This window comes from Eublepharis macularius, chromosome 14 (assembly GCF_028583425.1).
Source record: "Eublepharis macularius isolate TG4126 chromosome 14, MPM_Emac_v1.0, whole genome shotgun sequence".
NCBI classification, from domain to species: domain Eukaryota; kingdom Metazoa; phylum Chordata; class Lepidosauria; order Squamata; family Eublepharidae; genus Eublepharis; species Eublepharis macularius.
The window spans coordinates 37,207,603-37,222,995 of record NC_072803.1 but is presented as its reverse complement, the minus strand read 5'-3'; the positions used below and the strand labels follow the sequence as shown (position 1 = coordinate 37,222,995).

The following is a 15,393-nucleotide window of genomic DNA, read 5'->3' as shown; positions in this document are numbered from 1 at the left end:
CTATTGAGTACAAGGAGCAGTTTTCATTCTGGAAAAGTAAAAAGACAAACATCTATGAAGACAGATAAAACAAAGTTCAAAAGTACTAAAGGTTGCAACAATAACATTTGGTGTATTGTGATAAATTGCATCTTAGTTCATGCAGAAGTTCTCACAGAGCATATAATACAGGTGAGAATTCGGTTAGAAAAATACACAATGCAAAATACAATACAAAATTCTATAATAAATATTACTGGCAACAATCAATCATTATACTAGTGCCGGTCATATACACACCCATATACCAAATACTAGCAGTACTCAGCTTTGAAATGCCCTTCTGCTATTTGAAATAGTTTTTCATCAACAAAAAGATTATTATAGAAGTCTATGTTCAAGCTGCAAGTCACACTGGTGTCATGTAAACTGCCTGGTCTGATAAGAACAAATAAATCAGCAAGCCTAGTTCTACAAAAACAACCAAAGACTACAGCCTTAAAACAAAACAAAACAAAGTACAAAAACAAAAAAACCCTTAAATGAAGACTGGATAACTTCATACTCTATTCTATTCAAACCAAAACTGAAAGAGGCTGTAAATAAAACATATATCAGCTACCCAGCATTAAAATATTTTTCAAACTCTGCTGTCATCTAAAAATTTAAACTTACTGTCAAAATCTGCACTTGCAATCTGGTAACAGGGAGAAGCCACACTGGCTCCTTACCCTGGTTAAATCAAAGCCACAATGAAAAGCAGCAGTGACCCCAAAGCAGAGCATGCTCATTAAATAACAGCTAGTGTTTTATTATTTAAAAAGACAGAGAACCAACCAGGAGTCACTTTATATGCGTGGAGACTGGAGACACATCCATATGGTTGTTCAGTCCTTTAGGCTGCAATTGTAAGCATTCAGCCTGGCCTCTGCCATCTTTAATAGCTATTTTGACACAGCTGCTTGGGATATTAAAAATTACCAGGCCTCTGGATTTAAAATGCTTGCAGGATCCAAAGCACTGTTCCCTTGAGGTTTGCCCCAAACCTCTTGCTCTCCTGGCCGAGTTTGAAGCTACTCTCTTTCCCTGTGGACTGGACTACTCTTCAGATAGGTAGATATTCCCTCCCTCTATTTCCAACTTCTGGCTAAGCTTCCTAGGACTCTGTGTGTGTGACTATTTTTACCCCACAATTCTGTGCGCATGAAGTCTTTTTCTTTAATAAAAAATGTTGTTTGACTCTAAGCACCAGCCTCATTTGTTATAACGGAAGGGACGCCGTAAAAATTGGTGAACAGATTCCTGCAGTTACCGGCCTCTCGCCTAGCTGTCTTCCGTGCTTGCTAATTCCCCCCCCATACACACACACATTCTTTTGTTGCAAGGAGACCAATTCTGGTAACACAATGAGACTGAAGTATGAATGCAGAATGCTTCTTGCTGTAACAGCTGTGTAGTTATATTAGAAGAAATGTAGAATTATACATAATGCTTTTCAATAGCAAAGAAATAAATGTATATAGGTTTGTGGTGCTTTTCTAAAAAGTGGATTTGTGATGCTTTTCTAAAAAGTGGTGCTTCCAAAGTCCTATTTCTAAACTTGCTTTGAAGAGATTACATGGTCTTGAATACATATAACAAATTGCATGGATGCATTACTATATAAACAACCCAAGTAACATTATAGTTGGGAAAATGTCTTAATCTAAAGGCTCTCTTACTAACAGGATGTAAAAAAGTTTTAATTTGCACACCTTGCACACAACTTGGTATACCTACAACATCTAAAGTGCCCTACTAGATTTATAGGTTGCCTATCAATTTCTCAATCTGCATGTGCCAAAATGTCCCTGATGCGCACAGTTCTCCTGTTTCTCACCACTGGCTGGCCATCGCTACCTGGAATCTCACTCAAGCACTGTTTTTGTTTGTTTGTTAGTTTTTTAAAAGATGCCATACTCATCTGTACGGTTGCACAGATTTCTATCTCCCCACCCCCTCAGAACTTGGGAGATCCCACCCAAAAGGTGCCAGTACTCAGTACCACCAGAAAAAATGCCTTGCACTTGAGACATGTTAATCTTTAATATGTTATGACCATGGTGGAAAATCCAGAGAAAATAACATACCCTTTCTTTGAGGTTTTAATCGCTTATTCAGCATTCTGCCCCAATTCTGCTTATTCAGCAAATCAACCTCTTCTTTGCTGCTACTACCCCTTTTTCTGGGTAAGTCCTGGTCAAGAACTTCATTGTTGTCCTGCTTCATGATACTTAGACCACCAAGGGGCAAGAGGAGACTGGAATAACCGCTCCAGCCTCAAAAAAGCAATGGCTAGGGAGAGTTCAGCAAGCAACAGTGTGAAGTGACAACATGTCCTGCATGTCTGAATAAAGATTCTTACCTTGACTATATGTTTCAATTAGATAGTATGTTGTTACCTGTCTGGTCTTTGACAGTATTAAACATTTTTTAAAAAATAATAAAGATTCTTTCTCACCGTTAGGTGAAATATGACTTTCTTTATAACCTTCACCACATCTGCTGTCTGGAGTCCTGGCACAGTCTCCAGTTACGTCGTGCATATGCAATTTTCATCTTGGTGGCTTTGTTCCTGGTCCCCCTGATGGTCATACTGTTCCTCTACACCAGGATAGTGTATGAGTTATGGATCAAGAAGAAGATTGGTGACTCCTCAGTGCTGAGCACTGTCAGCCGCCATGAAATGGCTAAAATAACAAGGTAATGAACTGGCTTAAAACTCTGTGTTCAGGCAAAAATGGATATGCATGAAACAAGGGAACTCAGCAAACCACATGCTGTACATGTAGAAAGTTGTAGAGCTGGGAAAGCAAGTCTTCTTGAGACTATGGAAGACCTACCTCTACCAATTGGAGGCTATAGAGACCAAAGATGCTGGTGCTGCAGTTTTCCTATGCAGAGCAAAGGTGCCTGCATACATGTGTACCTCCTTCCCTTTCACATGAAAGAGAGGCACTGCTGTGTGGTAGCTTTAAAGAGAAGACTAAGGAAGTGAGTGATTACAAGCAGCTCTGGAGGAGAGGTGGAGAGTGATTGGTTACTCCTGAGTGACCTTTTGCTCCAACTTTCCTTATCTGAGAGGAACAGATTGAACTCTATCAGAATACGCAAGCTAGTAGTAATCAAATACTGTGGCAACTCAGGGTGCAAATACACTTTGCTAAGTGCCTAGGGATGCTCAAGTGAACATCATTTCACGTGTTCCTTCCCTCTCCTACTTCTCATGCACTTGCTCACATAGTCACATTTCCGTTCGCTCCATGTGAGTACATTCACACATTTGATATCAGTTCCTCCTTGACTGCTAAAAGTATACCATTTATTGTGAGGCACCGGTGTTTTCCATTTTTCCTTCTGATAACAATGCTGTTTGAAATTGATGCAAACTGTTGCATTACATTTCTGCAAAGAAATAGCTCTGGCTATGCCTTTCTTTGCTACCCCTGTATGTTATCTTTGACAAGGAAATTCTGTTTAAAACTGCTAAAATCCCAGTTTCCCCCTTCTCCCACATCCGTTCATTGAAAAGCCAATCTTGACACTTTCTCACACCTTAAATAAATACAAATCAGCAAGTCAAAGGAGCCTACAGTACTTATTCGCAAAGCGAAAACAGAGCTGAATCGGTGCTCTGCCCTCCAGACTCACTTGCAGATGCAATTACACAAAGGAAGCTCCCATAAAGGCAACATGCACATATGCCAAGCAAGACACAGCCTGCATATGAAAAGTGCATATAAAATCTTGTACTTGAATGTCCCCAGGTACTTAGTAATGTGTATTACAAGGTGGTAAATTATATGCATATCTAATTGCAGGGCTGGGATTGGAAGGCTGGAAGAAAATGAAGATTGGTCTTCCTCCTCTCATGCCTTTTTAGGCACAGCCTTAAAGGGACAGCCCACTCAGCAAATGCTGGCAGCTTTTCTCCTTCACCACACGTCTCCAATTTCAAACCGGTAGCAGGCTGTTTGGTTTCTGTTTTTTCGGCGCCTTTTCTGAGAACACAATTTCCCACATTTTCCTGTATCCCCAAAAAGGCGCCGAAAAAATGGAAGCCAAACAGCCTGCTACCGGTTTGAAATTGGAGACATGTGGAGTGAAGAAAAGCCACCAGTGTTCAGTGAGTGGGCCGTCCCTTTAAGGACACATGGAAATGGCCTAAGTGTACCAAGACTGATTATACTAACATCTATGGCAAGAAAAAGGGTGGATGGCAACTGGTTGAGCCCACACAGACTGGGAGGCAGATACCAGCCTGCTTCTACCTTTGGCTTAGGGCTCTTAGATGAGGCTACGTGTTCCTAGGGAGGTGCCTGAGCTTTCCCACTCAACTATCTCAGAATGACCTCTCTCTTATCTCCTCTCTCTTTGTGCCTTCCCCAGGAAGAAGAAACGAGCAGTGGCAATGTTGGTCATCGTTGTGTTGTTCTTCTCTGCTTGTTGGGCACCTTTCCATGTTGTCCACATGTTGCTAGAATACAGTAAGTAGGTACAGAGTAGACCAAACATACTTGAAATCTGTCAGGACTAGAGCTAGAAACAGATCTTGATCTAGTCAGTAAGGACAGGATATAAATTGAATTTGTTTTTCCATTTGCATTTTGTTCAGTTGTTTCCTTTGTAATTGCAAACATTCATTTTCATTTTCCGGAAACATCATCAGTCTGTTTTACTTCTAGCTGGATGAATTTCTCAGATATTGTTCCCCTCCCTGCCAATTTTCAGGCAGCTAGGAGAAAGTGTCTCATTTGTATATGCAATTTAAGGTAATGCTGTGTTTGGGGGTGGGTGGGCGGGCTGTGGCTGTGGCTGTAATGACTTTGGATCTCACTAAGCATTACATTTTCCCTTAGGTATGTTGCTGGGCCAGGTTATGGACTGGTTCTGGAACCTCCATGGTTTCCAGGTGCACATACCCAAGTGTGAGACTGCAGTGCTCCATTGGGAGCTGCGTGTGTATTGATAATTCTACATACCAGTCTCCCCAACAGAGCAAACAAGGGTTTCCTGGAATATTTCAGGTCAGGAAAATGGCATGGTGGGAGACACCTAAGCCTGGGAAGGAAGCACATACCTGAGAAGCACAGAATTCCCAGAACATGATTGTGGCGGGAATTTTGAGGCGACCCCCTCCCTCTGGATCCCCTTTGCCACTTCGGTTCTTTGTCTTGGGGAGCCCCTTACCAAAGGCTTGTATGGATGCGTGCTAGCCTTGCTCTCCTGAGTGCTAACCTGAGTTCTCTGATGCAGAAAGGCACCTTTGTACAGAGAAGATCTTAACCAAGACTGAAAGTTTATTTTAGAAACAAGAAAAGAGATACAAAGTGGCAAGACAGGGCCCTGGTACCAGGGTTGTCCGCCCTTAAATAGCACAATGCTAAGAGAAAAGATAAAGTCACACAAGTAAGCATGCATCAATACAGTTTCACTACAATGTAATGCAACGTAATATAAAGTGATATCCCCAACAACAAGAGCGCTTTTATGACTACCGTTGGCATCAACAGGGGGCTTTAGGAAGATGCTTTTCAGGCCTTAGACTGGTTCCATGTAATGTTTGGGCCTAGCCTCCATCCAAAGTCCAGAATTCTCATGACAATGATCCAGAGATATACCCAAGGAAAATGTAACATGTAGTTGCTTATGCCAATTTGCTGTCCAATTGCAATGAAATGCTCAGGGATTGTACATCCAAGAGATCCTCCCTGCTAAATGTCAGACAGATAGGAGAAGCTGCTCCAGGTTTATGAACAACTAAAATTCTAACCTTCAGAGTGGTCAGAAACAACTATTGGCATGTGTGCGCACGTACATAAAGGCAAGCAGCAATGTTTTACAGGGAAATATTTGGCACTCCAAGGAATGCAAGGAGCATGGCTAAGTGGCCACAGAGGGTTGCATTCTGACAATCCCAGGGAGTGGGCTTTGATTCTCTGGATATATATCAATTTCTGGCCAAAATGTTCTGCTCTCTCTGACAAAGCAGATCTCTGAGGAAGTGTTCTTCTCCAGTGCAGAAAAAAATAACAGGAAACATAGCGTACTAAAGCATGCTAAACACCACTTCATAGCATGTGCAGAACAGCTTTCTGAAGAGTTCTTTATATGTTCAGCCCCACAGAAATGATTCAACACAGAAAATAAGAATAAGGGTGATATTAATTCAGTCATCACTGACATAATCCATGTAACTGCATGAATTTCGGCACATATTTGCCGCAGGAACTTGCAGAAGACCAGCTTGATATGAATGTCTAGAGGTTGCACAGCTTCTTTTGTTAAGAAAACGAATCACCAAATAAAACCTTTTCTACCAGAATTAAAACATATTGAGACAGTGATGCTGAAGCAAATAGGTCTTTGTGCAATCTGGAACAAGCTACAACAGGCATCTGAAGATGGCTTCTCCGTTTCCCCCAAATGTGCTGTAGTCAAAGATGCTGCCCAAGATACCAGTCAGTCAGAAAGGTCTGCAGTACTATTTGTCTTCCTTTCCACGCTTCTCCGTAGATTGCACTAGTAGCCTTTTTATGTGTGACGAAGCTGTACGGTCCTGCCTCTTGCAGGAAGGCATCACCGAAGCTGTCATTCAGCCCTCACATTCATAAATGGACAAGCACTTGTGGACAGACTTCTGGGATGTACTGTATCACAAGTCTGTGCAGACATTAGCAGAGAGAGTGTTTGGCAAGAGTTCATCAAGCCACCTACTTGGAAAAAAATGAGCCAGATTTGTCAGTCATCTGATTAGACCTCTTCAGTTTGAGCAATCAGGTGAAAAGAATGACTTCATGGTATGCCACCCTTTGCCTTTGGAATAGGAGGTGAAACAAATTTTGCTTTGTTCTTGGCATGGTAGCTATCATGTAAACAGCACAGTTATTAATAATGGCAAAAAAGAAACTTGCATGAAGACTGGTCTATCGGCTTCGCACTGCATTCTTTCAGTTGATAAACTGTGATGGCAGGCGTTGTTTGAAGACACATTGCTGCTTTCTATTTATGTTCTGTACTGTCTATGAAAAGGTGCCTAATTGGTACCTGAAGGAGAAATCACTATTCATCTTTGTGCAATTACCAGCTTCAGATACCAATAATCAGCTTTATGAAATCAGCATCAAGGGGGTTGATTTAATGAGAACCTTGATTGCCTTGAGACTCTTATGAAGAGATGATCTGACCAGAAGAAATGTTGTGTAAAGCAATAGAATTTGTGTGAACTTATCAACATTAGTCATTCAATCAATCAATCTTTATTGCAGTCCACAAGCCATACAAAAGCAGAACAAACATTAATTAATTAAGCTGAGATCATGCCTCAATATATATCATTCAATCCTAGTATCTCAAACAATGAAAAAGATTAAGGGTCGTCAAAAAAAGTTATACATAGGACGTTATCTCAGCCTGTATTATCATACTTCCAAGTCATATTCATCCAGCTTGTATTCATCAATGATGTCAGCAACCTGCTGTTCCAGAAAAATACAGAATATATTGAAAAACCACTGCCAGCAGCTGTATCTTTCAAACAATATATCTCGCTGGAAGGTATGAGTCTGGCAGTGGCAGCCTTCAACTGTATCATGATGGAAGCTGTTCATTACTAACAAAAGTCACTCAAGGGTATCTAGGCAAACATGGAGTGATTCTGCACATGTTGGATAATGCACTTCCAATCCTCTTTATAGATCATTTTGAACGGATTTTGTTGTGTGCGGAACAAAAAATCCACCTCAAACGATTGATAAAGTGCATTGAAAGTGCATTATCCAATGTGTGCAGAATCAGCCATGAATTAAAGGCATTGGCATTGCTATCAACTAAACAGTATTCTTTCATAGACTACAGTGCCCTTGTATACTTTCAAGAAGAACTGTGCAACCTCTGAATGGGTCAGTCAAGCTGACCTGGGTTTTTCCACATGGTCCTAGCAAACCACTATACTCAAATGTGCACCTAAGAAGTGCTCCCTCCCTCCTTAAAATTATGTTTGCTGAATTTTCCCAGGCCATTATACTTTTTAAAAACAAACAGTAGAATCCTAAGTAAAATTATACCCTTCTAAGAGAAGTGAAGTTGATAGAATGAGGCCGTTTTCACACTGATTACTGGCTGTGGAACATCGTACCAAGCTCCAGAAATGACAGCTTCTTCCTGGTACGATTTCGCGCAAGTTCTTGCACGAAATTGCACCAGGAAGACACTGTTGTTCCAGGAGCTTGGCGCAATGTTCCATGGCCGGTAAGCAGTGTGAAAACAGCCTCAATAGGGTGTAATTGTCTAGAATTGCACTGAAAGTCACAGAAATTATTCTTAGTCAGTTCAGATGACCTGTTCTGAGACCACATTAATAAGCGCTGGGAAATTATATAACCATTTTGTGATCTTCATCCGCAAAATACAGCTGTTGTTTGCTGTTCACAAGACCCTTTCCCCCACCAGTCTGTTTCATGATTTAGCTGTTTTATAAATTAGTCTTTTAGAGCTTTGTTAATTTTAAACCATTTGGCAGGATAGATTTTATGACTGAAGGCTAAATACAGGCAGGAATCAGCTCTGACTACCTCCTTGTTTTCTGTATGCATCATTGAGATGTAAAAGCAGCCAAATATAGGATCATGCTAGGAATGAGGCAGGTCTACTTCAGCTCAGTGCAGAGGTGGGCTGAAGCAATGGTCAGCCGGGGCATTTTGGGGTCCTCCAATGACCCCATTCCCGACAGGGGCACAGTTGGCTCAGCAGCAGCGGCAGCCACTGCCAACTCCATCTGGGGTTCTGGCAGCAGACCAAGAAGTGGTGGGCACATGAATACCCCCATCCAAGTCTTGGGCAGCCAGCTTCTGGTAGCGGCAGCAGCTCCCACTCTCCTCACATGGGGTAAGGTCTGCCCCTTGCTTAGACCCTTGTGACGGGGTAGGCATGGCAGGAGGGTGCAATAATTCTGGGGCCCCATCTTAGATTTTTGTCCAGGGCTCCAGACCTGCTAAGACCATTCCTGCCCCAGTGAAGACATCATATAATTTGATAATTAGAGGGTTGTGAGCACAGTGATCAATGCAAGCAACAATCCTGGTTGTTCAATATTACAGGCACAACTAGTAATTCACGCCATACAAATTATTATTTTTCCATTCCTTCATTGCAGAACACCTGCAGAGCAAATTGCGTCCATGCACTTTTATTATATTGCAAGATTACGCTCACTGGAATTGTCCTAGCTGTACTGTTAGCATCTTGGAACACCCCCTTCCCCCCGCACATTTATATGCATTCAGATTACAGCTGTGAGCCAAAGTTTCTTGGACAATTAATGTTTCCATTCATCCTGTAGGTACTGCAATCACCATTCTACTACCTTTGAATAGTCCCCACATGCTGCAGATAACACAAAGTGCTGTTTCTAGAATGTCTAATTAGTTAAAAAATGCCATTGCTTTAATGAGATATTAGCAGGTTCCTTGCTGGCTTGAACATGGGAGGGACTGCCACTGGTAGCTTTGACTGCAGAAGGTCCAAGTTCAATCTCTGACATCTCCATTTAATGGATCAGGTAACGTGAAAGACCTTGACCTGAGCCGCTCAGTCGGAGAGTAGACAATATTGGCCTTAACAGACCAGTGCTCTGACTCTGAATAAAATAAGTTCACATGTATCATTGTGCTGGAAGTAGGCACCAGTGGGACTAATACTGCAGGGAAACAAACATACAGCAGCCTGAGGGTGACAGAGAGCAGCCGGCAATGACACAAGAGGCCCAGGTGTGGGCTGCCTCCCATCAGGAACGCCAAGGCTGGCTAAGGGAAGCCACAACAGGGCAAATCCCAAACTACAGGAAAGCAGGGAGAATGAGGAGTGGGGCCCCCAGCTGTTAGGCCTGGCATGCTTGATAGGGCAAGCCAAAAAAGCAGCTGACCAGTGCACGCAGGGGTGGCTGAACACAGAGTTTAGTTTTTAGGCCATGTACCAGGATGGTGATGTTAACTACTTCTTGCGAACCTGTATTGGTGTCCAAATAAAGGATTGTTGTTGAACCATCTGAGCAGGTTGGTGTTGTTTCTAGGGGGCAGGAAAGGTGGAGAGTTGCTTTCCACCCAGCCTACTCAGGGCACCAGTGCTCCGGGTGACGAGACCGTCTCCTAATACTGCCATACTAGTACTTACCTGCAATATTCAGAAGGCCAGCTCCGTCTCTGAGTCACCAATAGCTCCCGATTAGTATGTTAAACAGTTACCTAGCAAAGACTAATGTGCAGGGTTTTTTTCTTTGCCCCACCATACATTTATTTAAGTGATTATTCTATTTCATGTGGATAATGAACACTGATAATGCAAATAATGCATTTTATAAATCTGAAATGAGGATTTTATTGCAAATTGCATGTGTTTAAGAAAATGTTGGGGGGGGGCAAGATAAAATGGAGCACCATGATTCCTGTCTCTATTAGCCTGCTAAAAGATTAGGAGAATCTCGGGGGCTGGTATAAGTAAAATAACAATAAAACTAGAGATTAGGGTTACCTCCACAAGCAATTTTCATAAGAAGCATGTAGCCTTGGCCTCTGCTTATTTAAACAAAATTGCCCCATGTTTGCCCAAAGCTGCAAATGGCCACTAGTGTAATATCTGGGTAAAAGCAGATATAAAAGGAGAATAGATCTCCTAGATGGATACACCAACCAACCCAAAGTATAATACCTGGGAATAAAAACCCATTTAATTATTTTCCAGAAAATAAATGATCTGCAAAAATGCATGACTAATAAACAAACTCTCATCTTTTTGCATCTGATGAAGACAACTGTGATTCTCGAAAGCTTATGCTACAGTAAAGTTGGTTAGTCTTAAAGGTGCTACTGGACTCTTTTCATCTTTTTCAATCTCCACAGATAAACTTGAAGAATACAATGACATCACCATAAAGATTATTTTTGCCACTGTCCAAGCAGTTGGGTTTTCCAACTCCTTCAACAATCCTGTAGTCTACACTTTTATGAATGAGAACTTCAAGAAAAACTTCATGGCCGTTCTCTTTTGCAACTCCAGAAGCCATGATCCAGCTGACAAACAGGATAGCCAGCACTTAGAGAGACTCCAAGTGGGACCATCAAAATGCACTCACAGGAAGGAGGGCCGACATGTTCAACGCCAGCTGAGTGCAGAGAATCTGGAACTATGACTGTGCAATCAGGTGCCCTAAGCAAAAGTCAACCTACTCTGACTTACCTGATAGGAAGTGTCTACAAGGCCATGCTGCTTAATGGACAGTTTACATAAAAACCAAGTGCTAAACTGAAATGTGTTTATTGCTAGTGCTTTTTTCCTAATTAAAAAAAAAGAGGTGCCAGTACTCATGATGTTTGCCACCTTGGGGGACCAAAGCCCACCACCCAAAAGAGGTGCTTGTCCACATACTGGCATGTACCATCAAGAAAAAGCCCTGGTTTATCCAAAAACTGGCAGTGATGCCAAATGTTTGTTTGCTTTTTCAAGTGACAAAAAATAGAGGAGTATCGAGGTAAATCTACTGCAAAAAGACAAATCCCACCACAATAAGACTGGTGACAAATAACAATGTAACCTACTTTATAGTGTTTACTGAAAGTGCTAGGTGCAAAATTCACAGTATACTAATGGTTATAACCGAAATAAACATTTCATTCTATCCATTTTCAGTGTAACAACACAATACAAAACATTGCATTCACTACTCTGTTTCCTAGTTAAATTTGCTCCAGTTCCACAGCTTCAATCCGATTATTACAAGTAGGTAAACTCATTATAGTCCATATATCATTGTAATATGTTCTTTTTTCTTTTCAAATGATCTTGATAAGCTGTTGGAAGAGTTCAGAAAGACACCTTCAAAGGCAAGTCAATAGCACAAATCAAATGGTGAAAGCCATGCAGCTCAACAAAGTACCGGCTTGAACTTTGTTTTGTCCTCTTCCTCAAGAGATGCAGTCAGCTTCACTCATTCCATAAAGTCTGTTCATTCTTTCATTCTCATCCTGGAAGCAATGCATTAAGACCAATTTGGTCAACTGTTCCCTGCAGTTATTTCTCTCTATTGTTTTTCCAGAATAACTTTCCTTTTACGGTATGTTTCCAGCCAATCATGGACCACACGACGACATCATAGTGCTACATAGCCAGTAAGATTTGGCTATATGCTGGTATCAATGCGGGGGGAAATGAAGCAAGTTTAAAGTGTGGGTAGTGCTTCCTGCACCAGCCGCATGAGTGACCCTAGCCAACCAGTGTTTAATGGCAATTAAAGAGTGAGGACACTCCCCCTCCCTTTCAAACAATCCCTAAACAATTGCCAAAACTCAGTGAAAACTCATCACTACTGCTTAAGGCTTAACTCTACCCAGGAACATCTAAATTGAAAATATCTGAGAATCGGTACTGACATTTCTGAAAGATGTATTTCTGCCATTTAGTGGGAGTGCAGATGTATCCCATATCTGCTATGAGACCTCAAGATGGGTTGCTGCATGTGTGCAACCACAGCATAGGAGCCATCAGCTCTGGAAAGTGCAAAGCACAGGTGCAGTTTCCAATGTGGTCATCTCTTAGCCCTTATCTGATGAATCACCGTAGTAACCAAGGTTGGGAGAACCTTGGTATAACTAGACAGACCATGCCTGTTAGCTCTTAGGTGCCCCCCAGCCTGCTATGGAGAACCAACCTGCTTTAAAAGTAGCTCCTGGTCCTAGCCTTCTCTACCTTGAACTAAAAGGAACTATGGTCCTACAGGAGGCCCTACCTCCCTCATTGGCCACAGCTGTCACCCCTCTCTTATAGTCTAAATGTATCTGTCATCAAGCTGGCTGATTTCCTTTGCAAGCTGTTTTTTGAAACTTTGAACCATTGATTGGAAAGGCTGCTGTGGGAGGGATACAGCCCTAATTTTCTGGTAAATGGGAGTACAGAAAAGTAGTATCAGGTGTTGCACATCTCATTGTCCTCTAGAAACCTTGGCACGAACATGGGGACAAATGGACAACTCATACAACCCATTATTCCGCTGTTGTTACTATTGCGTGCTTGACAAACTAGTCTGCTGCACTGTCTTCTCTTACCTGCTTTGTTGGTTATGGCCAGAACCAGAGGCATTCCTGGACATACCAAACCATTCTCCATCATCTTTACTCAGAGTTGTCCCAACTGCAACTATAACATGAACAATTTATTTGTTTCTCCCAAACATGTGATTGCTATTGTCTATATTTTTAGAGGAAAGATTTGAGATCCTGTGACCCAGAATTCTTTGCACCATTACAGAGAATGCTGGGGTGGGTACAGCCATATGTGACTCAAGCGCATGATCATAGCATCTCCTCTGATGCTGCAAGAGGTCCAGTAGAGCACACGTTTGATCACACTGTAGATTCAACTGGTGGCAAATGCGTTAGATCGGCTCTATTTTAATTAAGAATCAGGTAAGAGTATAACTTTTTTTGACTAAAGTCTATTCCTGACGTTTTATAATAGGTGACAGACAGGGTACTAATTTATGCACATTATATTATTTACTTTTCCACTCTAAGGAGCTTTTAAAAATAATTAAAATGTCAATATCAATTAAAAATTAAACACTGCACTCAAACTGCTATAAAAATACATCTAATTACAGCAATTTGCAAAGAAAACTTAATCAGCTTCCAGTTGTCTTCCTTAAAAAGTGGGGGGTTTACAGATTTTGCGTGGGTAAAAAGGGCCCTACTAAACCTCTCCCCCACAGTTGATTAACTACAGCAACAACAGCCAGGGGAGGGCTCCACCTCACATCACTCAGATACCTGGGCATTATGAGCAGGAACCCTCTTCCGTTTAAAGTAAGCAACGAGGGACGCTTAAGAGCTTTCCCCATTCACAGGAACTGCAATGTTAGAAGAAGTTGCCCAGGTTATACACCTCCCTTCTACACAATTATTAGGGGCACAGGAAGGCCTATCCTCAACTGAATTTGGTTGACTAGATGCTGCACATACGAAACACCTGCCTGAGAAGAAAATGGAGAAAATTAGCACCCTCCATGCACATGCTCATTTAGTTTTAGTCTTTCTTCCAAACATCTAACATCACTGTCTGGAGACAAACAATACTACTTTTTTTTCCTCACTGAAGGTAGGAGGGCTGCATTGCTGATGCCGGGTTTTATTTAAAACATTTCTAGCTCACCTTATCTCAGGGTGGCAACCATGCAACAACCAAGCTGGAAGGACATACGTAATAGTCCAATTAACAAAATTAAAACATTAAAATACAATTACAAATTGCTGGAACAATTCACACACACACACCCCACTCCCAGCAAATGCTCTCCGGAAGAGGACCACCTTTCATGCCTTCCTAAATGTAGCAAGTGAAGGCATCCTACCTACTCTGGCAGGCCATTCCAATGGACTGGGCCCACTAGAGAGAACGCTCGTGATCTTGCTGTGGCTGTACAGGTAGTCCTAAGGGAAGGCACACTGAGGAGGCTGTCTGAAGAACATGTTGTGTTCACACTCCCCCGTTTTCCTGGACAAACAGACTTTGCAGGGTTAACATTTGTAAAGCCTGGAAATGCTGTTTGAGCAGCACTAACTATGGAAGGAAGAAATGGGGGTGTACTCCAAAGGCTTCAGTGCCTGCATACAATACCGGCCTCTCTTGAAAATTATCAAGTCTCCAGCCAAGGAGAACATTATTATGCAAACAACTGAAGTGGTCACCTGGAACAGCAATGTTATTGAGTTTCCTGTTAATGCAGTCTGAGGGGCACCCTGGCACACTGCTGTTACTGGAACTGCTCTATTAATAGGATGGGGAGTTAGCTTAGCAGTCCAGAACTAAAACAGCGCGGATCTAGCCAGCTATACCAAGGTCCATTTTCAGAAATCCCCGTGACAAAGAGGCAGACTACAGATGTTCAGTCAATAACGTGTATTTTCTAATAATGTGACATATGCCTGAAATTACACACACATCCAAGATTACATACAAGATCTAAGAAATACAGAGTATGAACATTAGAGACCTGAGCAGGAACCCCACGATGACAAAGGGCATACTCACAAGCAGTAGGCATGTCAGAGATATGGACGTGACATGATCCAGCGCCCGCACTGGAATCACGGAGAGACAGCAAGGAAGTGGGATGGGGCTGGCGCGCGCGCACCCTCAGGTTTGAGGGGCTAGCTTATATACTTTCAAAGCACCCAGAGGCTGGCGCCCCTGTCAGTGGTTCTCACGACTTAAATCAAAGGGTTTGAGCCCATCGGGACAGCCTTTATTGGACCATGTTTGAAATCTGATTGATCTGTAATGACACCCTTTTGGGAGAGGGGATGGGGAGGAGGAAGGGGAACCGGGCCA

At 42.1% G+C, this 15,393-nt stretch overlaps 1 protein-coding gene across 1 annotated transcript in view; it reads left to right on the top strand.

Annotated features, from left to right (window-relative positions):
• Window positions 1-11,203, top strand: part of LOC129342511 (pyroglutamylated RF-amide peptide receptor-like) — a 30,718-nt gene extending 19,515 nt beyond the window's left edge. The window contains exons 4-6 of the mRNA XM_054998322.1: window positions 2,486-2,721; window positions 4,408-4,505; window positions 10,914-11,203. Of these exons, the coding sequence (XP_054854297.1) occupies window positions 2,486-2,721; window positions 4,408-4,505; window positions 10,914-11,203 (624 nt within the window). The remainder of the gene's footprint in view (window positions 1-2,485; window positions 2,722-4,407; window positions 4,506-10,913) is intronic.
• Window positions 11,204-15,393: the final 4,190 nt, after the last annotated feature.